The 27,387-nt window shown below is 43.4% G+C and overlaps 3 protein-coding genes across 3 annotated transcripts; 1 reads left to right on the forward strand and 2 right to left on the reverse strand.

Annotated features, from left to right (window-relative positions):
- Positions 1–453: 453 nt before the first annotated feature.
- Positions 454–2,104, reverse strand: mboat4 (membrane bound O-acyltransferase domain containing 4). Its single transcript, XM_076729852.1, has 2 exons — positions 1,926–2,104; positions 454–1,495 (listed from the first exon to the last, which is right to left on the reverse strand). The coding sequence occupies exons 1-2, from the start codon at positions 2,102–2,104 to the stop codon at positions 529–531; spliced, it is 1,146 nt and encodes a 381-aa protein (XP_076585967.1). The 3' UTR covers positions 454–528.
- Positions 2,105–4,953: 2,849 nt separating this feature from the next.
- On the forward strand, positions 4,954–21,872 carry gldc (glycine dehydrogenase (decarboxylating)). The gene is made up of 25 exons (XM_076731313.1): positions 4,954–5,357; positions 5,514–5,592; positions 8,543–8,678; positions 9,066–9,230; positions 9,587–9,664; positions 9,958–10,105; positions 10,613–10,809; positions 10,973–11,069; positions 11,192–11,297; positions 11,750–11,889; positions 12,362–12,442; positions 12,591–12,688; positions 13,631–13,715; positions 13,815–13,856; positions 14,006–14,148; positions 14,855–14,930; positions 17,008–17,133; positions 17,244–17,393; positions 17,931–18,043; positions 18,264–18,405; positions 18,933–19,044; positions 19,196–19,291; positions 19,436–19,608; positions 19,729–19,809; positions 20,269–21,872. Exons 1-25 carry the CDS (start codon positions 5,070–5,072, stop codon positions 20,407–20,409), a joined length of 3,093 nt encoding a protein of 1,030 aa, XP_076587428.1. The 5' UTR covers positions 4,954–5,069; the 3' UTR covers positions 20,410–21,872.
- Positions 19,767–26,342, reverse strand: LOC143321154 (monocarboxylate transporter 13). The gene is made up of 6 exons (XM_076731314.1): positions 26,234–26,342; positions 25,532–25,777; positions 25,296–25,439; positions 23,865–24,647; positions 23,269–23,446; positions 19,767–19,906 (listed from the first exon to the last, which is right to left on the reverse strand). Exons 2-6 carry the CDS (start codon positions 25,725–25,727, stop codon positions 19,837–19,839), a joined length of 1,371 nt encoding a protein of 456 aa, XP_076587429.1. The 5' UTR covers positions 25,728–25,777; positions 26,234–26,342; the 3' UTR covers positions 19,767–19,836.
- Positions 26,343–27,387: the final 1,045 nt, after the last annotated feature.

A 27,387-nucleotide genomic window follows, 5' to 3' on the forward strand; every position in this document is an offset into this window, starting at 1 on the left:
TCGGCCTGTCTAAGCTTGTCTGCAGGAAACTGATACTAATTCTTTTATATGGGTATTTGAAGAGAGCAGTCATGCTCAGCCATCCAGCATATGTGCAAGTTGCACAATTAAAAGACTTGCAGTTGCCGTTTCTGAGTTTGCCGCGATTAGCTGCTGTCTCATGACGTGGTGTCATTTCTGTTATAGTGTCACTATCAAAAATGATGGTTTAAATTATAAAGTCTTCAGTTTATCCTAGCAGAGAGCAGCCCTGAACTCTTCCAGGACGACTCAAATTATCCATTGCTATGCAGTAAATAATTCAGCATATCCATATTTTTTTTAAACGCTTCAATTCATTTTTCTCAATGGAACAATTTATCAGTCCAAGCAACAACAAAGGAAAGAAATATAGAAATATGATAAACTTAAATAATTGCAGACTCCCCATGTTGAGTGATGTGAAGTCCATTCATACACAATGACAGTACAAGCCTGTCGCATCGGAGTGGACCCTTCATATCACAAATTCGTATCAATGGGAGTGTGTTACATGACGACATCAGTGTCTGTGTTGAGTTTTAATAAGATAAAGAGCAGAATTATATTAAAAAGTGGAACCAGACCCATGTATGTCGTAGACAAAAGTCTCAGACTAGACATGTTTCTTATTTCTACTGTTATAATGATACAAGCAACAATCATTTGACTGTTTATCCAGCTTAAACAAATGTATGTTTTCCTCCATGTTGATGAAAGTTTGGGGCGCAGGTGTCTGTGGATATGATAATCTGCTTTCACCGTTGCTGCCCAGGTCAAAACTCCCACAAATTGACCTGCATGCAAACCGTGCCACCACAGGGAGAAACTAAAAGTCATGAACAACGGGAAGTGCTTGCACCTCATATAAACCAGTCTGCGCAGCCATGAAGCTGTTGTGGCGTTCCATCTGCGCGCAAACTCTGACATGCGGGTCGACGCCTCGATGGTCCAGAAATCTCCATCGGATAGTCCGCTCCAGTCTGGGGAGTCTCCTGGTGAATTTTCCCAAAAGCCAAACCCAGCTGCATTATTGAGGCATTCACTCATTCTCCAGTGAGAGTAATACTGGATCCTCAAAACCATCGCCAGACCCCAAACCCACAGGACTCTGTAGAGAGTGATGGAGTTGGAGGGATCGCAGGTGTTATGCTTCAGAAAATAGACAAGGCAATACCTGAAGCACTCCAGCAGTAACACCTGTGTTGACTTAAGGAAGACCACACCCAGTGGATTAGGTGGAGGGCCGGGCCTCGTTCCTGCCATCCGGGACACGAATCGGCTGTAGGAGCACAAAGGGCCACCAAGCAGTGTGGTGAAACTGAGGATGTAGCTGATGAGAGGGAGAAGCATCACACAAGCCTTCCTTTTGGTTGAAGCATTTACTGTTAGCGTAACTCGTTTCTCCTGGAGGTCCATGGACACTGAGGTGATTCTCTGAGTGAGCAGCATCAAAGAGGACACTGCCAGGAACAATCTGAAGGAGCAAGAGTTTGTTTGATTACACACAGCACAAAGAGGCGTCACAAAGAGGAATAAACATTTCAAATATCTGTGTGCGTTTCATGTTTCCTCCCCAGAGCATAGAGCACGATAGCATCCAACAACTTAGGCTCAAAGTTCATCCTTAATGGAGTTCTAGAGGAAAGCTTGAACAGTTCTCTGTCAACTGGGTAAACTCACTCTGCTGAGAGGGATGTGGTCAGAAGCTCCAGCTACTAAATGGACCTTAAGGTGAGATTGTCTTTAAAAGTTCTAAAAATGCAGAATATCAGCAGACTTATTAAATACATTAATTATTTACCAGACAGCCGGGCAGAGCATCCATAATTTATATTGGATGCTCTGGCAAAGGATGAAGGTGTCAGCTTACACACTGATGACCTCATACAGTATAAGATTAGTACCTGGTGCAGACAGGCTCATGCAGGTAATATTCCCTGTACTGTATAAGCAGGTGCCAGAAGGTTTGCCATAACATCTGGAAGGCAAATGTCCAGAGGTGGACACAGCTGGGGTCCACAGAGCACACAAGCAGAATAAAGACAAAGGTGGAGGTGAACAGAAGCAAGCTATAGATGCCCATGGTGACGACCGCCAGGACGCACCCTCCAGCACAAACAAACAGGTACCTGTGGACAGAAAGTCATGTTGATGACTAGAGCTGCAGCTATTTGATCGAGAGAAAAATAATCAGCAACTAGTTTGATCATTGATTAGGTGAGTTTTTAAGAAAAAACAGCGAAATTTCCCTGATTGCAGCTTCTCCAATGTCTGCATTTGTTGATTTTCTCAATTTTATATCATTGTGAGCTGAATCTTATCCAAAAATAAGACATTTGATGACATCAACAATGACTCAGATTTTCTGACTTTTTATAGATAAAATGACTGATCAGGAAATCGGTCTGCAGACTAATTGAAAATGAAAATAATCGTTAGTTGTGCTCCAGTTTACAACGCGCCCTGGACTGATTACGATTTGTTAAGTCATTTTATTTAAAGAACACATCTAAAAACCAATAAAATTTACCAAATTGCTTTTATGGGGAAGTTCAAAATAAAATCAGATAAATAAAGTTCAAGCAGTAAGTGTAAATGTAAAAGTCTGGCTGCAGGATTGCGTCCCCTGTTAAAACACTGTGGTCCTCTTATTGCCTTAGGTTCCAGTTGGACTGATTATTTCATATAAGGACACATGTACAAATCAAACTTCATTAACCTACTTCAATTTAAATAAGAATTGATATTAAAATTTGGTTTCCTAAAAGATGTGACTGACTTTAGACTGTTAACGCTCCTGGAGAAACACTGCCGTGTAATGCATTAACAAATTATTTGACACATTGCTTTAGAAAAATGTATTTCAGTGTGTAATAAAATCAGTTTGCAATCACATACCTGTACGTCGAGGACAGATATCCCTGTTTAGCCAGAAAATAAAACAAAAATGCAAATGGAAGTGAAAAACACTGGTGCATTAAAAACTGATGCTGTTCCCACAACCAGTTCATCAAAGCCATATCTGAGCGTCTGGGTGAATATCACAGCCAGGAGAACAAAGCCAGTGGTCGCACTGTGGAGCCGATTGTCCTTTTAAAAGAGGTGAAATGTTTGTTTTACCTGGGCTGACAGTGTCTGTGTCATTCCACCTGTAGCTTGCATTAAAGCAGTTCCTTTTGTACCGTTATCACTGATAATGCTGGTAATAATTATTCCTTTTGTTTAACATTGTCTGTAGTGTGGGATACTGAAGCTTTCTGTTAGTCCATATTTCAGCAACTGCAGCAACCATGATGATGATGACGCTCGATGAAAGGTCAGGGGATCAGCAGGGTGATTAAGTGTGTGTGTGTGCTAAATTGCACAGCAATCCAATCAAAGTTATTGCTATTTCACTCAAAAGCACAAATGCGAACCCAATAGTGGCACTAGAGGAAAAGTCAGAGTCACCAAAGTCAGCCGGATTCTTCCTCAGGGAACCTGAGTCGTCAAGGTACTTCAGTCTGGAGCGGTGACTGAGGGGCTGACATTGTTGTCCGTAAAACCACACCGGTAGGATAGCTTTAAAAACACCCCTCCTTGTCATCTGTATAGTTGGACATTAATCCTTCCCATGCACGAGTTCTCGGGTATGTGTTTAATATTTGAACTCTAGTTTGAGTTTGTGCAGCTTGTGGTTTGGACAGATTTTTTGTATCTCTTCTCTCACACCGTCACACACCTGCACATCCGTGTCTTAATGAGGATGGTGTGTCATTGCCGCTGTTTATTCATTTGCTGTATAGTTTTCAGTGAGTTTAGTCTACATGTTCTTTTCTTTAGTATGATCTGCACTGCTGTGGTAAAGCAATTGCCCCTCAAAAAGTAGTTTGTTTCATCTAATTTAATCCACTGTGGCCCAAATTACCTCAGGCATGGAGCAGATTTTACAGCATGAGATCAGTTTGATTGAATAAAATAAACTTGTTAGTCCTCCAGTGCACTTATTGATGCATTTTCTTTCCCTCTTGTTATGACTCCTCTCTGAGACTACAGCAAATAAAGGGAAGCACTTGTGAGGGATTAATTAAATGAAAGGAAGTTTAACAGATTTTGACAAATGTAAGAAAAACATTGCTTCTCGATGTTTGGACATGTCTCCCTGAGCTCTGAGTGTGTTTGTGGCTGATAGGATCACAAGGCGTTTGTCCTGAATGCAGGCTGGGCCGTTAAACCTGCATTCAGAGCTTCCTGCTTCCAGTTGCATCACCCATGACACATTTGAACTGCTGAATGTGAACAAGGCCTCTGTGGCTTTGTGACTAAAGAACCCTCAAAAGTGCAATCATAGATCCAACCTCTTCTCACAGACTTTCAGAGTTTGATGTGTGCAGGCCCACAGGGGGTTGATCCACACTGAAAGCTGCTTGAGGACTTTCTGGAGAGCTTTCCAATCCTTTAATCAAGACTTCTGAAGCAATAAACGGTGATTCATACAGGATGCTAGGAAGCGATAAATGACTCACCAGAGATAACTCTGCGTAGGCTTGTTTGTCTTTATGATTATTAGGACGGCTTGAAAGTGTCTTTTAATGCCGTACATTTCTGTTTGTAACTAGGACTGAGCAGCCACCCATGTCACGCTAATGACCATTGGGTCAATGCCTGGAAGGTCTGGGTGTCATGATGTCCTGCCCCGCTTTACCACCTCTCCCTGAGCACACCGTAAGAGAGTGTGTGAGGGCTCAGCGCTCAGGGTGGACTTCGAGCCTCCTGTCATATCTCTGGATTGATCCTCCTGCTGCCGTTTCCTCCTCTTTGTCGGTGGGCACGTGAGAAAGTTTAGCAGCTGTTTGACCGGGGCTCCTCGCAGCGTCACGCAGCATCTCCGCTCTGATTGGCCTGCTCTTGTGCAACTGTGCAGTTGTATAAACTCTGCAGTTTGAAGGAGTTGGCAGAGTCTCTTGCAGGGATCGCATCAGTCTCAGTGGGGGGAAAGCTCTGCCGAGCGAGGGGAAGGACAAGGCGTCACCAGTTTTTGCAGACTTGTCTTGCAAAGTGATTTAGAGATGCAGAGCTGCGCCAGGTCCTGGGGGATCTTCTTGGCCAAGTCGGTGAAGCCCAGCGCACCGTGCAGGCATCTGAGTGACAAGAGCCGCGTGGTTTGGAAACTTCAGTGCAGGATCCGAAACAGCGGCGCATCCCGACCTCCGGCAGCCCGGGGTCTGAGGACGCCTGCAGCCGTCTCCTCCAGACAGATAGAGAGAATATTACCCAGACACGATGATTTTGCAGAGAGGCACATCGGTCCAGGTGAGAGGGAGAAAAGAGAAATGCTGGATGCTCTGGGACTCGAGGTGAGATTTAGCCTTCTGCTCATCCCCCAAATAAACTCTCCTCTTTATTAAACCTCAACTTCAGCATGGAAACACTTGCCCTGAACAGCATCTTGACATTTTGCTATTCCTGGCCGTGGTTTGCGCGCTCCTATTGATATCTCTTTTATTTCGCAGTCGATCGACCAGTTGATCGAAAACACAGTTCCAGGCTCCATCCGCATGCAGCGGAGTATGAAAATGGATGATCCAGTCTGTAAGTTTACCTTCATTTAAAATATATGTCTTATTGATTTAACCACCTCATGATGAGACATTCACATCCCGGTGCTGAAGGGGTGCGTGATCAACCTCGATGCAATAGTGCCCGATTTAAAATGGTACATGTCATTGTCACCAAAACGCATGTGAAAACACTATTTCTCCCAGTCTCTCCTGCTATTTTGCATGGTGAGGTTTCCCCACATGAAGCGGGCGTTGAATGGAGCCAAGTGAGTGGCTGAAATGTAGGTTGCACCTCTATTGTGTGCCGTGGAGCGCTCTCCCCTGTTAAGTCTTCCTTTGAACATATTTGGAGTTGTTTTTGCGAAACTCGGCGAGCGGCACCAATCTCCTGTTGGGAAGCCGATGCTCATAGGATGGCAACTGGAGTGTAAAGTTTAGCCTTGAGCTCCGGTCCCAAGTCCAGTTCAATCTGGTTACAGCGTTCACATTACATCACAGCCGAGGGGGTTCCTAATAAGGTGACTTGGGTATGATTTGCCTTGGCCATTTTTTTTTTCTCCTTTTGTTCAGTGCGCACATTTCAGCGCCAGATCCACCGTTAGACCAGTTTGTTATTTAAAGCATAGATGGAGGAAAGAGTGGGATTTGTCAGAGGGGATTTCCAGCAAACAATGAAAGAGATCAGGCAGTGATTTAAGTGAATGAGCCACAGTAGCAGATATAACCCCTCTGTAAAGCAGGCTCTGGTTAAAGCTGATTAAATGTTGACTGGCCGCATAAATAACACGTGTTTCCAAATGCAGATAGATTTCTGCTGGGGGTGAGGCTTGTGTTCGTTTGTTGAGCTGGGGCAGTTATCATGCTGTCACTATTTTGAGTATGCAGAAATGAAAAGAAATCAGCAGGGTCGAAATCAGCATCTCTGCAATGAGAAGAGCATCTTCTGTGGTGTCAGCGCATGTCGTGATGTCTCAGATATCACAGTCAAGCTGATGTTCGCTGCGATGGAATCTGTTCTGCTGCCAGTGACATCAGGCAAAACAAAGTCTTCAATAACTAAGTTTATTCGTTTTTTTTTTAAAATCACAGTTTGAAATCAGCAGAAATTTGTGAAACAATGCAATAATCAGTGATGCAATTAACTGTCATAATCGAAAAAGTAGTTTCTCAGTCAATTTATTAACTGTTTGGGACTATAAACATCAAAAACTTTGAGACATGCCTGTCATGATCTCCTAAAGCCCAGAGGTGATTACAAATAGCTTGTTTTGTTTGACTAAGAGCCCAGTATGCAAAACTGTTCAAATTACTGTTGCATAAAACAACAAGCAGCATGTCCCAACAGAGCAGCTGAAGATGGGAATGTTTGGTCTTTTTAGCCAGAAAAAATAACTTCAACGATTAACCAATTATCAAAATACATTTTCTACTGGTTGACTCATGGACGTTTCAGCTCTAAATATAATCTTGTCACAATGCGATAAGAGTGAAAGTCGATGAACTGCAGTATTGATTACAACCCCACCCTACCATAAACTTTCTTAGATATTCTGTCTGACTTCAGGTGCGCTGAGACGCCTTGTGTGTGTGTGATTGTGCATGATAAATAAATGCTGACCCGACTCTATTGGATGACTCTGCAACCATAAACTCCAGTCACTGATTTGTCACCTAGACAGTCAGCTTGTACACCAGAGATCCACTGGTGTAAAAGATTAGCCTTAATGCACAAGGTGCTGTGGCTTTTCCGTGCTACCTAGTCACTCTGATCCGCCCTCTTGCCGACCCCTCCTCTGACTCTGTCAGGTTCCATAATGCAACAAGCCATGCTGAAGGAATAAACTGGAGGCCGTGCTGGTTTTCTGCTTGTTCAGCTTTGGAGGGCTTCAGTTTGCAAAGCCAGCGAGGGATTCTCTCTTCAACAATAGACCTCCTGGATGGTTCTGAATCAGGCTTTTTTGCTGCCCTGTAGAAGTCCGGGACCATGGGAAAGCAGTCCTCCCCACTGAAACAGACTCATACACACACAAAAATACACGCTAACGACTCACCCTGAACCCGCTGATAACCCTTAATCACTATTTTGTATTTTCTGTGCCGTACTGTCTGATTCAGCCCCTCGAAACCCTTTTCCAAAGTTGAATATTTAGCCTTTGGAATAAGTTGTAAATATCCACTTGTATACTGGCTGCAATCTGTCTCACCACCAAGGACTTAAAGGTGTCTTTCTTTTCCGAAAACAGGAGTAGTTAGGGCTCTCGGCTGAGACGGGCGGTATTGTCCATTCCTTGGAGTTGCTAGGCAGCTAGGAGGGCCAGAGGAATCTCAGAGGCTGGTTATGCATTGGCAGAGCTTCCTTACAGCACCGGGGAATGAGGCTAAATAACTGGCCATCGGGAAAGAAACCACGGGTGTAGTTCCTCTCCTGATGACTGTTTGTGAGATGGACAGAAATGTCTTATATGTACATTGTCTTCTCATCCTTAGTTCAGTTGTAAGGTGTGTTGTTTTTCCTTGCGATATTTTATTTGCAGCAAATGCTCAATTTTACTTTGAAAAAGAAAAAGAGCGTAATCATTTTATGGGTAGGAGTGTGTGGCAGCTCGAACTGATCACATGCCACACGGATCGTTTTTATCTCATTAGTTGTACAGCTAATTCCTCACATGAGAGACACCACGCTCTTCGTCAAATCTTTGGCATATCTTGTTTAACAAGATGCTATTGTTTATTTTATTGCTCTGTGTGGAGCAGAATCCAGACTTTTACTCATTCATTCATTCAACCTTTATTTAAAATCTGAATTCAATATTGCTATGTACTAATATTACTATCTGATGAGCATTAGATATTAACGTGTAGAAAAATCTCTGTTTTTCACAATAAATTGGTACGTCCTACAGCTCTACCATGCAATGTTATTCCGGGTAAAGTGCAGTCTCCAAAGACCAAATCATAACCATAAATTTAATATTTTGCAGGTGAGAATGAGATTCTGGACTCTCTACAGAAGATTGCATCGAAGAACAAAGTATGGAGGTCCTACATCGGCATGGGCTACTACAGCTGCTCAGTACCACCACCCATCCAGCGTAATCTCCTGGAGAATTCAGGCTGGTGAGTGCCCTCAGATGATTCGTCCTCAAACAGTAAAAAAAAGTGCCTAAGCTTGTTTCCTGTCTGACCATCACAGATAACTAATGATGTTTGTAATGTCATGATGCTGCACAGTAACGTGCCCTGAATAGGAACTCTTGTGACTTGATGTTAGTCAGACTTCACTCATGTGAGAGCTGATGAGGCTTTCTGTTGAACAAGATTTTCTTTCATCCTGATCCAAATCAACCATCCTTGCCTACGTTTTTTTCCAAAATCCCAGAGTCGGGGGAGTCATACAATGCATTCCACAGTCCCGTCTCGCTTCCTTGAATACCACCAACTTTGTGCTATTGTCCTTGTGTCCAAACTTGCTCTGTCAATTCATTGTGTGTGCCTTGTTCTCAGGGTGACTCAGTACACGCCCTACCAGCCGGAGGTCTCTCAGGGTCGCCTGGAGTCACTCCTCAACTATCAGACTATGATCTGTGACATCACAGGCATGCCTGTAGCCAACGCCTCCCTGCTCGATGAAGGAACAGCTGCTGCTGAGGCCATGCAGCTCTGCCACAGGTATTCACAAGAAGGTCCGCTGTAGATCACAGCAGTGATGGGGAGAGTCTTTGTGACTCACATTGTGTTGGATTGGAATCTAAGCATATGAAGTAAAGATAATTACTGTGGCATTTTGGGAATAAGTCACATCTCAGCCACAAGAAGTATTTTGTATGGACCAGTTGTGGCTGTAACCCTAACTCACAGGAGGTAGAGTGGGTCGTCTGTTGATTGATCCCCACCTCCTCCTGTCCACATGGTGAAGTGTCCTTGGGCAAGACCCTGAACCTTGGGTTACTCCCGAGCCACTGGGAACTTTTTAGCCAGCTGGTCACTTGTCACTCTGACCAGTTGTTTGTGTTCACTCCCCACAGGCAGAACAAAAGAAGAACCTTCTACATTGACCCACGCTGCCATCCCCAGACCATCGCTGTGGTGCAGACCAGAGCCAAGTATGTATTACACCCAATCAGAATACAAGGTCTCCAGTGAGTTATGCATATCTAGAAATGAAGTGGGTGAAGAGGAAAAACAAAACATCTTTTATTGCATTACCGCTGAGCTACTGTACAGTGAAACATTCTTTTTATGGTATGAAAACTGCCACAGACAGCTTTTCTTTTTGAGGTGCTCAGTGTTTATACTACCCATATATCATTATATTCCCATGTTTCTCATACAGAATTCAACAATGTGTCTCTTTGTAAAGCAGATTACTCAATAAGCTTTTACTGTTATCTTGCAGCTACATCGGGGTGAAAACCGTGCTGAAGCTGCCTCATGAGATGGACTTCAGTGGGAAGGATGTGAGCGGTGTGCTCTTCCAGTATCCAGACACTGATGGCAAGGTGGAAGACTTCACAGGTCTTGTGGACCGGGCACACAAGGGAGGGGTAAGAGAGCTTTAACCACAAGAAGCAAGTGAAAACATCAAGCATGCTTTCAGGTTACTGAGCAAGCTTATGACAAGCAGAAGTAACCATTTGAGATTTGACCAATTTTATCATTGAATGCCCAGAATTGACATAATGTGACGATAATAGACTGGAAACAGCATTTTGCTTACTACACTGGCTGGTTAGTGATTTCTTTCTATCAAAAGAAAGGTCTATGGGTAGAGGAGTATCCATATCTAGAATTAATTCTCAAGGTGTCTCAAGGAAGCGATTGCATGCCCCCTTTCACGGCAGCACCACTTAAAGTGTTATGTTGATGACACTGTACTATATTTACATAGAAGAATTGGCTTTGTGTATAAGCCATTGTCAAGATTTGGTGGGGGTTGGACCATCGTTGTACAGGAAGTGCTCATTGCTGACGTATATGGGCTGCAAACCAACTGCTACATTAGCCCGACTAATTCTTTTATGTCCATTGACACTTGTTCTTTCCCTGCCCAGGCGCTGGCTTGCTGTGCCACAGATCTGTTGGCCCTCTGTATACTGCGTCCCCCTGGGGAGTTTGGTGTTGATATCGCACTGGGCAGCTCCCAGAGGTTTGGGGTTCCTCTCTGTTACGGTGGTCCTCATGCTGCCTTCTTTGCTGTTAAAGACAACCTGGTCCGGATGATGCCTGGCAGAATGGTGGGAGTCACCAGGTGAGACAAAACCTAACACTCAATAATTTGAACAGATTTTATTTCCTAAGAGGGAAGTTCAGTATACGCTTTAGAAAATGAAAGGACTTCATATTAAAACCAATGGAGGAAACTCAAAAACGGTCTTTGGGAACTGTTTAACAAAGATATATTTACATTTCAGGGACGCAGCTGGTAAGGAGGTGTATCGACTTGCTTTGCAGACCAGAGAGCAGCACATTCGCAGAGACAAAGCAACCAGCAACATCTGCACTGCGCAGGTATGACCAGACTCACAGCAAGTTTTTTTCATTTCCACATATAATAATATAGTATATATAATAAATAAAGTGAGGTAACAAGTGAAAGACTTTGGAACTAACATTGAACCTCTGACTCTCAGGCTCTGCTAGCCAACATGGCTGCTATGTACGCACTGTATCACGGTCCTCAGGGACTCAAACACATCGCTGAGAGGACGCACAACGCTGCTCTGATCCTTGCTGAAGGTAAGCTTTTGATGAGAAATCAAGCTTTTATTGATGCAGCACCAGGATCATTTTCATGTCTGCCAATTTGTGAAATTTCTTTGCAACACAAATTTTGTCAACATCACATCAAGCCAAAATTACCTGTGAAGGAATAGAAGATAGAAATTGATTCATTAATAAATAAAGTATCTCCTTGTTGTAAACTGTGGATTTTAACAGTGCCATTAATTTGTGGTGAGATGCTTCATTTTTATCATCTTAACTTTTGTTAGAATGCGTTCATGACCGCATGTTTAAATTTAGAGAGTGAGCAAGTAAGAAGACGCCTCTAATCACTGATTATACCTGAATAAATCTATTCTTCACATTTTCCTCTCCGGTTCCACCCTGTATGAACAGATAACCACACATTTATTCAGTAATTTAACCATCTGAAGAATGTGTTGTAACTGTGTGTCGCCTTGCTTCAGGTCTGAAGAGAGCAGGACACCGGCTGCACAGTGAGATGTTCTTCGACACTCTCAAGATCAACTGTAGCGTGGCAGCCAAAGACATCTTTGAGAGGGCCGTCCAGAGGCAGATAAATCTGAGAGTCTACACTGAGGGAGTGGTAAGAATGAGTCATGTTCCTACGAAGTATTATACTGGTTTTGCAACTGTTAAACAAATAAAAGCATCACAGTATCTGAAACTCTTCATCACGAGAAGCCGTTGTTGTTGCATGGCAGGTAAAACCAGCCATCTGTGACATTCATCCACAATGCTTTGGCGTCTGTGGTCATTTTCAAACTAACACGCAAGGAGATGCTTTCATGTGGTGTGGCTGTTGAGACCTGCATCAAACGCCTTGAATTTTTACAGAGGATGACGTGTTTCTAAAATCATGTTTAAACTACTTTCAGTACTCAGGACCTATTCTGCCGTCTTAACATTAAGTATAGGCCCCTCTTGGGTTATAAGAGGTCTCAGCAGAAACCAGTCTGACATGATCTATAATGGCAGATAAACGTACAAATGAAGGCAGGCTTGATCAGTTAAAAACATATAGTTTTTAATTGTTTTCATCCCTCCTCTCTCAACAGCTGGGTGTCTCCCTGGATGAGACGGTGACGGAGCGAGACTTGGATGACCTGCTCTGGGTCTTTGGCTGTGAATCCTCAGCTGTACGTCCCCGGCGTTTATATTTTATCCATAAAAATTTAGTCAGCGTCTCCCGTGTCTTTGCCTCAGGCTTGCGTAGTGATTGTTATTCATTGAAGTATCTTTAAAGTAAAACGCCACCTGTGTTCATTCGAACTGCTAAATTTTCAGGAGCTGATCGCTGAGAAGATGGGTGAGCGGGTGAAGGGCATCATGGGAGGTCCTTTCAAGAGGACGAGCAAGTACCTCACGCACCAGGTCTTCAACAGGTTGGTGCTAAGTCAAATCAGATAAACTGAAACACTATGGCACACACTGCAGCACATGCTGGGCTACAAATATCGGAATATATATTGATTTTCTGGTAGCGACCACTGACTTCAAATCATCATATTACATAACGGACGAAAATTTGGTGTTCAGACCTTTCAGTACTAATGATCTGATATGAAGATGTGCTGTACTTGCTACTGGTGTTAAATTTGTTTTGTTGCTGGCATAACAAGGTTGATTTGCTTCAGAGCCTTTAAAACCTCAGGGTGTTCCAGTTGTGGCTGCATGTTGAAATCATAACATGTAACAGCCTGAAAATATTTTATTATTCAAATAAATGTCATGTAATTAACCCCTGCGGCCCTTAATAAACATGTAGCCGCTGTTAGCCTTAATGCCCACTGGCAATCCTCCAAGATCTGGCGTCTTCTGTCATTTAAAACAGGGCATGTGCTGTTCCTGAGAGACAAAGGATTTAGTGTTTTTAAGCACTGTAACAATTATTCCTTCAGTAGAAATAGAGCTGCAACTTTAATTGTCACTTAATCAGCCCAATTATTTTCCAATTATTAAAAATGATGAAAAATTGCTCAAAGTGATGTTCTCAGGTTGTTTCTTTTGTCCAATCAACAGCCCAAAACCCCAAGACTCTTCATTTAACTATCATAAATGACAAAGAAAGAACAACAAATTCTTACATTTAAGAAGCTGGAACCAGCAAATGTTTGACATTTTTGCTTGAAAAATGACTGAAGCACTTAATCGATTATCAAAATAGTCTAATGTCTTGACATATTTGACAGGTCAAACTTCAAATAATGCACTTAGTGAGCAGGTTTCTGGTGTTAATTTTGCATTAATGTAGCGACAGCAAATATTGGAACAGGGTTAATATGTCCTCCGGTAAGCCTTCATCTGTCTCTCTGGTTTGTCTCCAGTTACCACTCTGAGACCAACATTGTGCGATACATGAAGCGTCTGGAGAACAAGGACATCTCCCTGGTGCACAGCATGATACCACTGGTCAGTGCTACCTGAAGATCAATCACAAGTGAAATTCATCTCATGCCACATGGATGTGAGAGTTTCGTGGCGGTAAAGTGTTGCTTTCTTCTTCTTCAGGGCTCCTGCACCATGAAGCTTAACAGTTCTTCAGAGCTCATGGTGAGTAACTCGCTTGTAATAGAGATGCTTTATTTGAAACATCTGACCTGAGTATATAAACCATCTCCATGACAAGCAAGCAACTTTTTCCACAGTCGAGATCAAGCGGTTTTAGGAAGTTGCATCTTGTGTTGCCTCTCCTTCTTTAGCCAATCACCTGGAGGGAGTTTGCCAACATCCATCCCTTCGTGCCTCTGGATCAGGCAGATGGCTACCAGAAGCTCTTCAGACAGCTGGAGAGAGACCTCTGTGAGGTGACTGGCTATGACAACATCTCCTTCCAGCCGAACAGGTAAGACGCACCTTTGATGCAGCCCAAATTTGCACACCCTGGTGTCCAGACCTGCACCTGAATGCCGCCATGCATCATGAAGCGTTGTTCTTTTTTGGTCTTAGTAAAGCTTAATTTAAATTTTTGGTTTCCAGGCACTTCTCAATAAGCCCTGAAGCTGCCAAAAGTCATTATTTAACAAATTTAAGGCATTTCCTACCACAAACATGGGGTTAATAGGATAAACGCTCTCCTTCTGCAAATAATTTTGAACTGAAGTCATATGAGACTAAAAACCTTTCTCAAATAGGTCAAGTATGTAGATCATCAACAGTTCTGGCCTTATAACCTGCAGTATATTTGATTATAGTGCTCCATGATTTACAGACTTGTCACCATTTCCTCAGCCTAAATAAAATAATGATTTTACAGTCTGTTGCATGAGTGCTTGTTTGTAGTTGAGCCAATAACCAGTGGTCAAATGTTAAAACTACATGCTTCATAATTCAGGTTTCAGCTAACAAAAAAAAAAAAAAAAAAAAAAGCTTATCAGCTGCAGAGGGTTTATGAATAGTGTACTGTGCTACATTGGCCTGCAGAGTTATCATGCTGCATCTCAGCATCTCCCCTTTTGGTAATGTGTGCAGACTGCTCTTTGAACTGTGCTGAGGTTAGGGTGTGTGGAGGTGTATAGTACATGACCATGTGTGTTTGTCTTGTCTTCCAGTGGCGCTCAGGGAGAATACGCTGGCCTGGCTGCCATAAAAGCCTACTTGAACTCAAAGGGAGAGAATGCACGAAGTGTAAGTGAGCTGCTGCTGTTGAGAGAAGAAGCTCAGTTGGACTCCAGTCATACCAGAAATCACTATGAATTACTGTTATGTCAAATTAATGACATTTAATAACACCAAGCCAGTCAGCCTCCAGATTATCCACAGTGCCAGCAAACAACACAAAGGAATGAGAAAATCAGTCAGTGTCCCACAGCTGTTTAGAGAGATAAATGCACCTCAAAGAATAGTTAAACACTTTGGAAAATACGCATATTTGCTTTGTTCATGAGGGTTGATGACAACAATGATACCATGTTTATGTGTGTACATCAAATATAAAGTTACAGCCAGCGGCCGCTTAGCTTAGCATAGCTTAGTTTAGTATAAAGACTAGGAAATCGTGCCAAACTGAAGTGTAAAAATAACAGGTTATGTGTGACACTATTTCCTGGAGTCGCTGCTGGTTTGCCTGTTAATATCACAGTGACAGCAAAACTCCAGAAAGTCTCTGCACCCGTCCAAGAAATGGTCACGCAAATAAACAAGCGTGCAAATCATAACCATCGTTTTTTTGCTTTGGTTTTTAGAGCTTAATGTGTGAGCTGGCAGGTGGATGTTTTTGGGCAGGGCAGAGTCACCTGTCTTTATGCTAAGCTAAGACGAGCGTCTCCTGATAACAAAGCGAGTAGGCGTATTTACCAAAATGTCAAATTATCATTTTTCCCATCGTTTTCATTGCAACTTACCTAAAGAAAGGAAGCATTGAAATGATCTTGAAGCTCAAGAGAAAGGAAAATATATGAAGCCTCAGCTGGTGCACAAACCCCAAAATTAAAGTACTTTTAGAGGCAATAAAGCGACTCATTGCTATTCTAAGCTATTCTAGTAATGATTCATTACCAGTAGTTTCATTGATTATGCTGACTGAACGCCTGCTGACAGGTTGATAAACAGTAGAAGTACATGAGCCCTATCAGTCTGAATTCCTGACTGTCAGGTTTATTGTTCACAAGCTACTACAGTTCACTTTGACGTGTTTGAAGTGTTTCAGGCACTCCGCTTGGAAACCCCTTCAGTATCCTGACATGCTGATTAGCATTAGCTCGAGGACAGGGCGAGATAAAGCATCCCCTCAGATTAAAGAGTGGCTGACCGAAGTATTTTTGCCTGTTTTTTAATGGCTCCCTCATTAGTCCATCTTAGATAGCAGCCTGATCCCTTGAAACAGTCAAGGTCCAAACTAACAACCGTTTGTGCAAACAAAGGGGCTGAAAACGATCCCTCTACAGGCTACCTGCTTTCAAGATTCCATATTTGGAGGTTTTAAGACTTTGAGAACTGCAAGTCACTGCTGTGACAGGCTGGGCTGTGTTTTCCCAGTCATTCATTCGTCAATGTTACCCAACCCACAGGTCTAAGTGCGCCAGTTTCCTTATGTGACTAAGTTGCAAAATGTCAGAAGTGTCACCCTAATAAGGAATAAAATCAATTAATGTCAGGTTACACATTAGTGCCACTGGTGGATGTTGGTTGGATCAAAATTCAACCTAGAGGAGTTCGAGCATTTCCCCACTCAGACTAAACCCCTTAAAGTGCTGCTTTTCTTGTGTAAATTATTATATTTTTGTCATTTATTCTATAACAAGAGTAGTATTTTTAATTAGTATTTTATAACAGGAGAGAGGCAAAGCCACCCTTTGTCTACTGTTTGTGATACTGAACTTAATATATTTTGTCTTTAAAATGTCCATCTGTGACTTTCTTTAGCTCTCCTTTCTGTACAGAGCAGCATTGTTAGATTTTGCTCAGTCACTGAAGGAGAGGAATAATATTCAGCTTGTGGTTGAAAGCCTGTTGGTCTGCACTCACCCACAAATCCTTTGACTCTAATATATCAACATCCTGTCTTAATATGAGGATGTTGTGTCGTGCTGTTAATGGATAATGAGAGGATATCCTGCAGTCTGAATGCATACTGGAATACAGCGAGGAGGACATTAGTCAAAGAGTTGTTCTTACACACACACTGAATTAAAGGAGCATTTCATGCTCATACTCTTACTCAGTATCATCGTTTTAGCTCATGTCTGCTCATGTTTCACTTCAGGTCTGTCTGATCCCCAAGTCGGCCCACGGCACCAACCCAGCGAGTGCTCAGATGGCTGGCATGAAAGTGCAGGTGGTGGAGGTGGACAAGGACGGCAACATCGACCTGGCGCACCTCAGGAGCCTGGTGAGAGCGGGACTCTTTGACCCATACTGGTGGATAAAAGTCATGATAATGCAGCTGCTGCTCCTTAGAGTTTGACCATTATTTAAAAGAATCCTGCCTTTCTCTTCCAGGTGGATAAACACAAGGCGAGTCTTGCAGCCATGATGATCACCTACCCTTCCACCTTTGGCGTGTTTGAGGAGCATATCAGGGACGTGTGTGATCTAATTCACGAGAACGGTGGCCAGGTGTACCTGGATGGTGCCAACATGAACGCCCAGGTGAGAGAAGAGACGGCAGCGTAACGAAGCAGCGCGATGTGTCTGTCCTGTGATGAAGACGCAGAGGTTTGAATGCTGGTCATGAAAAGTAAAATTCTGCTTGTGCAAACTGAAGCCTAATGGGATAAAGGTTTATAGATGTGTGTTATCATGCTGTAAAATAGATAACCTTTGGCCTCTGTAATAGGCAGATGATGGGTTTTACACCAGCACACAACCTCCACCAATCCCTGACAGGCTGATGGACCCTGCCCCCTCTGACTTTTAGATGTAAACCTCCTCCTCTTGTAGTCTTAAATAATGGGGCAGATCAAATATAGGAGAAATCAGACATTACTTTAGATATTCACGTGATTTTCAATATGCTTAATGAAAACGATGGTCAGATTTATGCATGCAAAAACTGTAGTCGTGCGTGATCGTTAGAGGCCCATGGACACTTAAAACCATTCAGTAATCTCTCTTAAAAGTCAAACCAAGACGGGTGAATTTTCCACCCACTGTGGCCAGCAGACTGCTGAGTTTCCTCTTTTCCAGGTTGGCCTGTGTCGTCCTGGAGATTACGGCTCTGATGTGTCTCATCTCAACCTGCACAAGACCTTCTGCATTCCTCACGGTGGAGGAGGACCTGGCATGGGGCCGATTGGAGTGTGAGTCAGCGTATTGATTATGAATTTTCCAACTCACTGGATGAGGTGGAACAATATTTAGTTGATTTGTCTTGTGGGAACTTGAAGTCATTTAAGAATGTATGCACGCCTGCATGTTTGTTCTGTATAAACAGGAGAACACAATCAATCAATCAATCAATCACATTTCGACTTTGACACTAGCTCTATGTTCTCATGACACTCACCTGCTTTTCAACAGGAAGGCCCACCTGGCCCCCTTCCTGCCGAGCCACCCGGTGGTCCCCATGCAGTCGGTCAACAGCGGCAGCTCGCTGGGCACCATCAGCGCCGCCCCCTGGGGCTCCAGCGCCATCCTGCCAATCTCCTGGGCTTACATCAAGGTAAGACCATCAGACCAGAGCATAAAAGACAGAAGACAAATGAGAGAATTTAGTAAAAGTCTGAGGAAACAGCACTGAGAGGAGGATGAGGAGGGTGGAAAAATATTTGAAAGCAAGAAATAATGGGAAAAGAGTCACTGCTAGAGACGTTTCATCTACTTTTCATCAGGACGAAGTGTTGCTGAGCGACAAAAGTGTCCACATTGTGGACATGCGTTGGACAAGTGAAGCAGCCGGCCTTCTCTTACTGTCACCACTAGTTTTCAAGATTGAAACAGTCTTTCATTCCTTCACTTTAATACTTTTTTAGATATTTTTTGCACCTGTCTGACTGAGAAAGTTAATGTAACAACTTTGAAGGAACATTTTGTTCAAGGACGGACCACGCTGTCCTCGTGCCGTCATGAAAACCAGGATTTTGAAGTGTTTCCATTTAAAACAGAACAGGAACATGTACAGCGACATGAAAAAAAACAGATGAAATGGCAAAAATGACTGTTAGCATCCATGCTGTGTTCTGTGTTTAGATGATGGGATCCAAAGGACTGCTGCACGCGACAGAGGTGGCCATCCTCAACGCCAATTACATGGCCAAGAGGCTGGAAGGTCACTACAAGGTCCTCTACAGAGGCAGGAAAGGTACGGCTGTGAAAGCACTCACCTGTCCGTGTATGCTGATGTCCTCTACACTTTCCAGCATGTCTGCAATCAATTTATGCTTCTGAGCGACAGTCAGATTGTGTCAAAATGTAAAATGTTCTCCTCGATGTTCTCGTGTTGGTGCAAAAAGGTTTTGTGGCCCACGAGTTCATTCTGGATGTGAGGCCGTTCAAGAAGTCGGCTAACATTGAGGCTGTCGACGTCGCGAAGAGGCTGCAAGATTATGGTAGGCTGAATCAAAAAGTTATATTATACGACAGTATTTGGTGGTATCTCGGACTAAATATTGTATATACTGTTTTTTATCCTTAAGCTCTTAAAACCAATAACAGTAGATTGATTTCCGGGGTTTTCCTGTGCTGGTGTACAGGTTTCCATGCACCTACCATGTCCTGGCCGGTGACTGGGACCCTAATGATCGAGCCCACAGAGTCGGAGGATAAGGCTGAGGTCGACCGCTTCTGCGACGCCCTGATTGGTATCCGGCAGGAGATCGCAGACATCGAGGAGGGAAGGATGGACTCTCGCATCAACCCGCTCAAGGTACGCCACTGGCTTCAGCTGTCTTTCATAATGAGATGAAAAGATGCATGACAGCAGCTGATGTATGAAGCCGTGACATCCGGCCTGACCTCTGAGGTCCTCGTGTGTGTTTGTCTGCAGATGGCTCCTCACTCTCTGGCCTGCATCTCATCCTCCAACTGGGACAGACCCTACTCCAGGGAGCACGCCGCTTTCCCCTTGGTGAGAGTGCCCATCTCTCTGACTTCATCACACACTCTCTGTGGCACTTATAAGAAATTCACTGTCTGTGGTGCCCTCTAGTGGCAGGAAGTAAGAACTGCAAAATAGAAAATGGAACACTTACTATTCCTTCAAAACCTGCAGAAATGACAAAAAAGTTTGAACAAATGTTGCTTGTTTGTTGCTTTACTCTGTTACATATAATTGTAACTTGAATATCTTTGATTTCCGGACTGTTGATCAAACAGAAAAAGAGACAGTTTTCAAACATTTCATGGACTAAACAGTTGGCAAATTAATCAGTATGATTCATTAGTTGCAGCCCATTTTAAAACTAAGCTTTGATTTTGAAATATAGCTAAAAAAGACAATTTTTTGAATTTTTATGACCAGTTTTGAGTGTCACAAGGTCCATTAAATTACTCATTTGTCACATTTATCCTGTCTCTTACTCTCCAGCCCTTCATAAAGCCCGAGACCAAATTCTGGCCGAGCATCTCCAGGATTGATGACATCTATGGCGACCAGCACCTTGTGTGCACCTGCCCACCAATGGAGTCCTACGAGTCTCCATATGAGGAGAAGAGAGCCTCCTCATAGATGCTCCCTGTGGTCCAGTCCCAACGTCCGGCCTGAGCACGAAAAGCTCGCAGACTTTACACCCGTTTGCTCAGTGAAAATGTGAGATCAGGAGGGTAAACACGACATGAACGGGGCAGAAGCATTTCTGCTGTCACTAAAATGTGAGGCTTCTACTTCAGACATGGTTTAATAAAACTGAATGACCTTTTTCTCACAGAATAATCGACTCTATATTATAGTATGATGGATCAAATTCGGTAAAACTAAATCAGTACTGTCAGGCTCTTTGTGGGACGAAAAACTATGAAGTCCTTCCACTGCCATTTTCTTCCAGCTCTGCCAGTTACTTTATGATTTCAGACTTTCCTTGTCAACATTAACGCCCTACAAATAGTGGTCAGTTCCCTCAAGCAGAGTCTGGAGCAGTGCAGAAATCGTATTAAGAAGGAGCTCCAAAAGCCTGCAAGAAAGCCCTCGAAGATTTCACAATGGAACTGAGCCACAGCTGGCTTATTAGAAAAAGGTGAAAGTCTGTGAGTTGGACATTGGGACTGGACTTCTTCTCATTGCACCCTTTTGAATGGGGTCATGGGGTTTCCCCTGCTCGAACTCTTCCAGTGGACCAAAGGTGCAACTTTTGCTTTTCCAGGTCGCGAAATAAGTGCACCCTCCGACACCGAGGCCGCTCCGTAACACACCTCTGAAATACTGTACCGGAAGTTGAGTACGGTTCATTTCTAGACTCCCAGCATCTATAAAAATGCCCTTGGTGCCTCAGTTTCTGTTGTGTAAAATAGCTGCCTTGACTTTCCCTATTTTTTTTTTTTTTTCCAAATACCTGACACAAAACATAGGTACTTTATTGTAGGCTTTTTGTTAATATGCATCTGTTGTATGAAAATGTCTTAATGTGTGTTAGGACATGTGTTGATAGTGGATGAGGATAGTCTTAATTTCAGATTAATTATTTTGCAATCTAAACTGTTTTGTCTGTAGAAAAAGATATCTGTATTAAACATTTTTGTCTGTGTTTATGTTTTGTGTGAAGACGGGCTTAAATTCTCATTTTGGGCGACACTGCCACCCAGTGGTGACACAACAAGTGTTTCCTCATCAGGTTTTTTTTTTTTAAATTCACAAATTTAACTGCACCTTTTGGACCAATTTATTCACACATTGTAAATGGATATAAATAATGTATATTTCCCCAAAAATGCCCAACAACCTCCCCTGCCCCCACTTCTCGATTGGGAGGATTTGCAGTACAGTTTTGTACTTTCAAACAAAATAAGCAGTTTTATGACAAACTTGAGCTTTGTAAATTGTGATGGGCAATATTTTCTGAAATATCGTTGACCAAACAGTTGAACAGATTTATTGATGAATTGACTGCTAGTTGCAGCTTAGTACTGGTACTAAGAAGGGCTGCAATGAATGATTGATTACTCATTTTCACAAACATTTGGTCTATAAAATTCCTCAAAAAAAAAAAAAAAAAAGCCCAACACAACTTCCAAAAGCCCAAGCTGATATATTTAAATGCCTCCTTTTGTTCTATTTAACAAATTTTCACATTTGAGAGGCTGTGTATTCTTAGCAAAGAGACTTAAACCACTAATAAAACAGTTTAAAATTCATTTAAGTAGTGGTTAGCCATCATGAATAAGCTCCTTGTGGGAAACTGAAACTAATTTGATAATTCGGTTGCGTAACTGTACTTAAACTCTGGAGCAATTTGTAGAACACATACCACATTCCTAAAAGACACTACAAATATCCTCATCCTGGTATCAGTTTCATGTTATGGTGGGCAGCTCCTGAGAGCCTGAGCAGGCTGTTCTGGATCTGCCATTAGGTTCAGGTTAGTGAAAAGGCAAAAAGGCAAATAATATGGAGCAGTGATTCTCAACTGGTGGGTCGCGGACCTTTGCCTGGGCAAAAAAAAAAAGTAAAAAAATAAAAAATAAAAATCATGTGCTTTTATTTTGAAGGGGATTTTTTATGCAGCGGTGTGCCGCCACTTGTCATTAAGGGGTGATGGATGGGTCCCAAAGCCAGACCAGCTGAGAACCACTGATACAGAGGACATGAAAGTTGTGCATTTAAAACCATCAGTGCCGGGATTTATTCCTTAAAGAGATGCATTTTTAACTGGTGATGTGAGAAAGATTCAAGATAGAGACAAGACTTTAAAAACATAAAAACACCAAGTCGGTTAAAACATGGAAAAGGTACACAAGTAACCTGAAACCAGAAAGAATCTGTTCAAATGAGCTCCTCTGTGAAACGATTTAAGTCACATTTTCAAGGAGGCAAAAGGTGCAATTGTGCACAGGACAACGGGTTTGACAGCACGTCACCCAGAAACAACCAAAGTTATCTGAGTTTCAAGTGGCCTCTTAAAAATAATTGAGGCACTAAACCTTGTTTCCTTTCGAGACTTCATCTTCAGCCTCTATTGCATAGGAAGAACTGATTTGATTGAACAAGAGCACCATTCAATTAAAAATCCTAAAAGCTAAAACGTGACTGTGACGACAAAATCCGCTCTGTAAGAGCGAGGCCGACGCGCCAGCCAACACTGCAGTTACCACCGACACCAGAGTTATTTACGGCTGAAAAGTTGCCTTAAACAGCACGGCTCCCCACTGTGGACTTTCCCACATGTGCTTTACAGTCTTGATGACATACAGGAGTCCTCCAACTTCAAAATACTCCTAAAATACATCGGACATTATGATACCTCCTCACTTAAGCAGTGGATGGGCCCCTGGTTTCTGGTGGGCCCGATCACCCAGCAGCTGACATGTGATCAAACACTGAACAAGGCAACACGCAGTCCTTCTGGCACTAAAAAACCTTATGTAACAGTCTCACTTGACTTTTCCTGCCTCCCAGTCCTCGTGGTCGATCGCCTGATGGGCTTCATCCTCCGCGGCTTTTCTCCTCTGAACGAGCCAGTCGACCAGGACGACAAACACCGCTGACAAAATGAGGCAGAGGCCTGAGAGGTAGAAGGCGGCGCTGTAGTCATTGGTCTCGTCCACCAGCCAGCCTGCGCCAGAAACACAGAGGAACAGGAGACAGATCGCAGTGTGCCAGCGCTGATGAATAAATGAACAGAAGCATCCGTTCCTTCAGGAGCATGCAGACCTGCAGCGAGGAGTGTGTGCCATGGCGGCGTTACCTGTACGAACACACTATATCATTCTTGAATGTATTAAATCTATTCTAAGGAAATTATTGACCTCATATTCACAACAGAACTGACCGTCCTAATAGAGGTTATTCCTTTGTCTTAAGAATAAGAACAGTCACCTTGATAAGTGCTGACTTTGAGCAAATTGAGATAAAGGCTAACAGTAACATGTCAGCGTGATCACAATGACACCAACATGCTGACGTTTAGCTTTGAATTTGCATTTCTGTTGTTCTTGTTTCTGTACCTGACGACATAAACACAGACTGCTCACCTGCAACGGGTGGGGCGATGAAGCCACCGATGCTCCTGAACAGCATGAAGAGGCCCAGTGCGCTGTCGAACCCCTCCAGGGTCACGATGTCCACGATGGAGGTGATGTGAATGGCGACCAGGCAGCCGAACAGGAAGCCGTAGAGCGAAGTGAAGACCACGATGACCCAGTAGTTGTGGCTGATGGGCAACAGCAGGAGCACCACCCCGAGCAGAGTGACCACCATGGTGAGCAGCTGCAGGTTCCTCAGCAGCCTCATGTTAGCGATCCACCCACAGACCAGCCTCCCCGCCAGGTCTGCTAATGCCAGGACAGAGAGGATCGAGGCTGGCCAGTACTGATCCATCCCCAAACTGCTGGCGAAGGGCACCAGAAAGAGGGGCGGGATGAAAAACCCTGCTGCCGCAAAGATGCCGTACAGGATGTAGAGGCAAAGTTCAGGTTTTCTCATCAGGGAGCACTGGAAGATAACCTTCCTCTTTGGTGGGAGCAGAGCGGTGTCGCCTTCTAGATCGCCTTTGGTTTCCTGCAGCGGGCTCTGGACCGTCTCCAGGGGTCTCATGAGGGCGCCGCAGACACACAGGTTGAGCTGAAGGCCTCCGATGATGAGCAAGGCGCCCTGCCAGCTGTACAACTCCATCAGCCACTGGAAGAGTGGGCTGAACATGACGGCGAAAACGCACTCTCCTGAGCTGGCGATGGCGTAGGCGATGGGACGCCACCGCACAAAGTAGTGGCTCACCATGCTGGTGGCAGGGATCCACGAGAAGGAAATGCCCATTCCTGGAAATGAACGATAGGAACCTTTAACCATGGAGTCTTTTTTGGCAAGATCAAGGTCATTTTGTATCAACCAAAAAATGTCATCACCTTCAACCCAACTACAGATATTTTTTGGGGCATCTGGGCAAGAAAGCAAGAAAAATATGATTTCTGCTTAATTGTTTTGTCAATAAACTGTCAAAAATGGTCAAGGTGATGTCATCAAACTGGTAAAACATACAGTTGCCTCTGAAACCCGACAGTGAGATCTGTTCTCCCTCTGCATCACTGCCGTTACTTCAATGTCCTGACGATCAGCAGGAAAAGACCCAAATGACTCAATCTGGTTCCTGCACATGACAATATTTTTCTCCCTCCAAATAGTCACGTGTCTTTTATCCTTTTTTGACAATGCTTCCTGAAAGTGTGCTCCCTTCTCACCCCAAAAAGCAATAACATATCAGCTTTCATCATATCAGAAGAGCATCGGTTCCCAACATTTTTGGCTGGCGACCCCATTAAATGAGGCAGCGTTTGCTTGCAAACTGAAGCGCTGCAGCCGAGGGTTGAAACACCACGACCAAAGTGCCTCATGAGGTGATTTAATTTGGCAGTCCTCAGAATAAAACCGACCAAACAAAGTGAGTGAAAAGAGCGGACAGTGTGTACCTTGCACGACGCCCAACGTGAGGTAGAGCCAAGGCAGACTGAGGTCCAGAAACGTCAGCAACATCCCCGATGCAGCCAGCAGGCCCCCGACTATGATGACCACTCTCTGAGAAAACTGTAAGGTCAGCACACTGGCCATTGGAGCTGAGAAGAACATTAAAGCACCAATCAAAGCATTATGAGACATCTAGAGTTAAAAACAACTAAGAACTTCAAGCTGAAACCCAGACATTTACCTCCAAGGTGAAACACGGCAATCGTAGTGGAGGTGACCCATGAGGTGGCGCTGGTGGGGACACCAAAGTGGTTCTGGATATCCAGGAAGAAGATGCCGAAGTTCTTGAGGACGGCAGCGGTGAGGCCCATGGTGAAAAAGGCTGACATGACCACCACCCAGCCGTAGCCCCCATCAGGAGCTCTCCTGGACTGCATCTCCAGCAGCTTCTCTGCAGGCTGCTTAACCGCCTGGGCTGAACAGCTGTCTGTAACAGGGGAGGCCCGGCAGGAAAATGAGCATGCAAAGTGCACATACATACAGAGCTAGCAGCTGGAAGGAAGTGTGTCAAATAGATTAGAGGTTCATTTTGTTTTCAATTTAAAGATAAAAAAAAGGGGTCTTTAAAGGAGATTTCTAGCACTTAATGAGGTTAGATTTACACAGTGAGCATGCACCAAAACACACCAGTCCGGTAACATCTCCTATTTATGTGGAAGTTTCTCCTACTTTTGTCTCTTTTCTGCAAAATAAAAGAGAAATTATTACCCTCACCAGTCCGATCTGACAGAAATACAAAGCAGAGCAGAGGTGAGACATTTGGACAGCACGAGACTTTGAAAAGCGCAACGCTTTTTGCAAACTAATACAGAAACTCACCGAGTTTAAAAGAAACAACAAAAAAACTAAACTAAACAAGAAGTTGTTTTAATTTCAAGCTCACCTTTTCCCCACTACCGTCCTCCTCCCGGCGTCCTCAGCATGTCTGCGTTTCTGCTACAAACTCGCGTCTCCTTTAATATTGCGGCGAAGTCGCATCTGCGCCGTCAATTTCCAGCGCGCTGCTCTCTCAGGGGCTTAAGGTAATCGCATAGAGACAGCAGAGAAGAGGAGACGGTCCACGCGGACGTTTCCGGTGTCATTTCGCCTTTTCTTGTCGTTTATTAAACAAGCGGCTCAGTGCTACCCGGCTACAGCTGGGAGTTATTACCATCATCATCGAACCCGACGGTCACCGGTCAGCTTTGACTTTCGTCAAGCTGCAGCTGATGGGCAGCGTACGCAACATCCGGATTTCAAAATAAAGTGTCTGATTGTACGTGGTTTCTTTTAATTATTGCTTTTGAATTTTAACAGCAGTCCATAAACGCGTGTTTTTGGCTTGATTACGCTCCTCAAAAGGGAAAATGAGGGAGTGAATAATTCTTCCAACATTGAAGGCAAAATTCTTGTGAGAGATTCTTCTTAGTCTATATTAATTCAGTTAAAACTTTGACTTTTTAAGTGGAAAATGTGTGGCATTTTTGACTTACTGTTCTTTCAATATGACTAAGAAAGCCTCATCATAAAATCTCCTAACTTTAATTAGAAAACAATAATTATCTCAGAATAATATACATTTGATTTTGAAAGAAACTTTTGTTTTTCTTTTGTTGGGTGGAAGTAGAACTCCATAAAAGTGCAGTATTTCATACTGGATTTTGGAGTACCAGTAGTAACAATAAATAAATGACTCAGACTGTACTTCATACTCAAACTTGGCCATACTTTGATACTTTTCACCACTTGTACAAGTTACAGATTTAATTTTCTAAGTAGTCATTGTTATATTTATTGCTTTTTTTTAAATTAGACATTTGACTATTCAACTATCTGCAACGCAAATTGTCCCCTTTTGTTTAAGCTCTACAGTAAAAAGTGAAGGTAAGACATCTGGTGAAAACCCCTCCACGTGCCCCTTTAATCCATGGTCTCTGGTCCTGGAGTTACATAACAAGGTCTAGTTGGTACATACTTCATCATCAGCTTCAGGAGGGGTTTACAATGTTCCTCCCTGCACTGCACTGTTGTTTGGATTACATCTAAACCTACACACAT

Source organism: Chaetodon auriga, chromosome 5, assembly GCF_051107435.1.
Source record: "Chaetodon auriga isolate fChaAug3 chromosome 5, fChaAug3.hap1, whole genome shotgun sequence".
Classification (NCBI taxonomy): Eukaryota; Metazoa; Chordata; class Actinopteri; order Chaetodontiformes; family Chaetodontidae; genus Chaetodon; species Chaetodon auriga.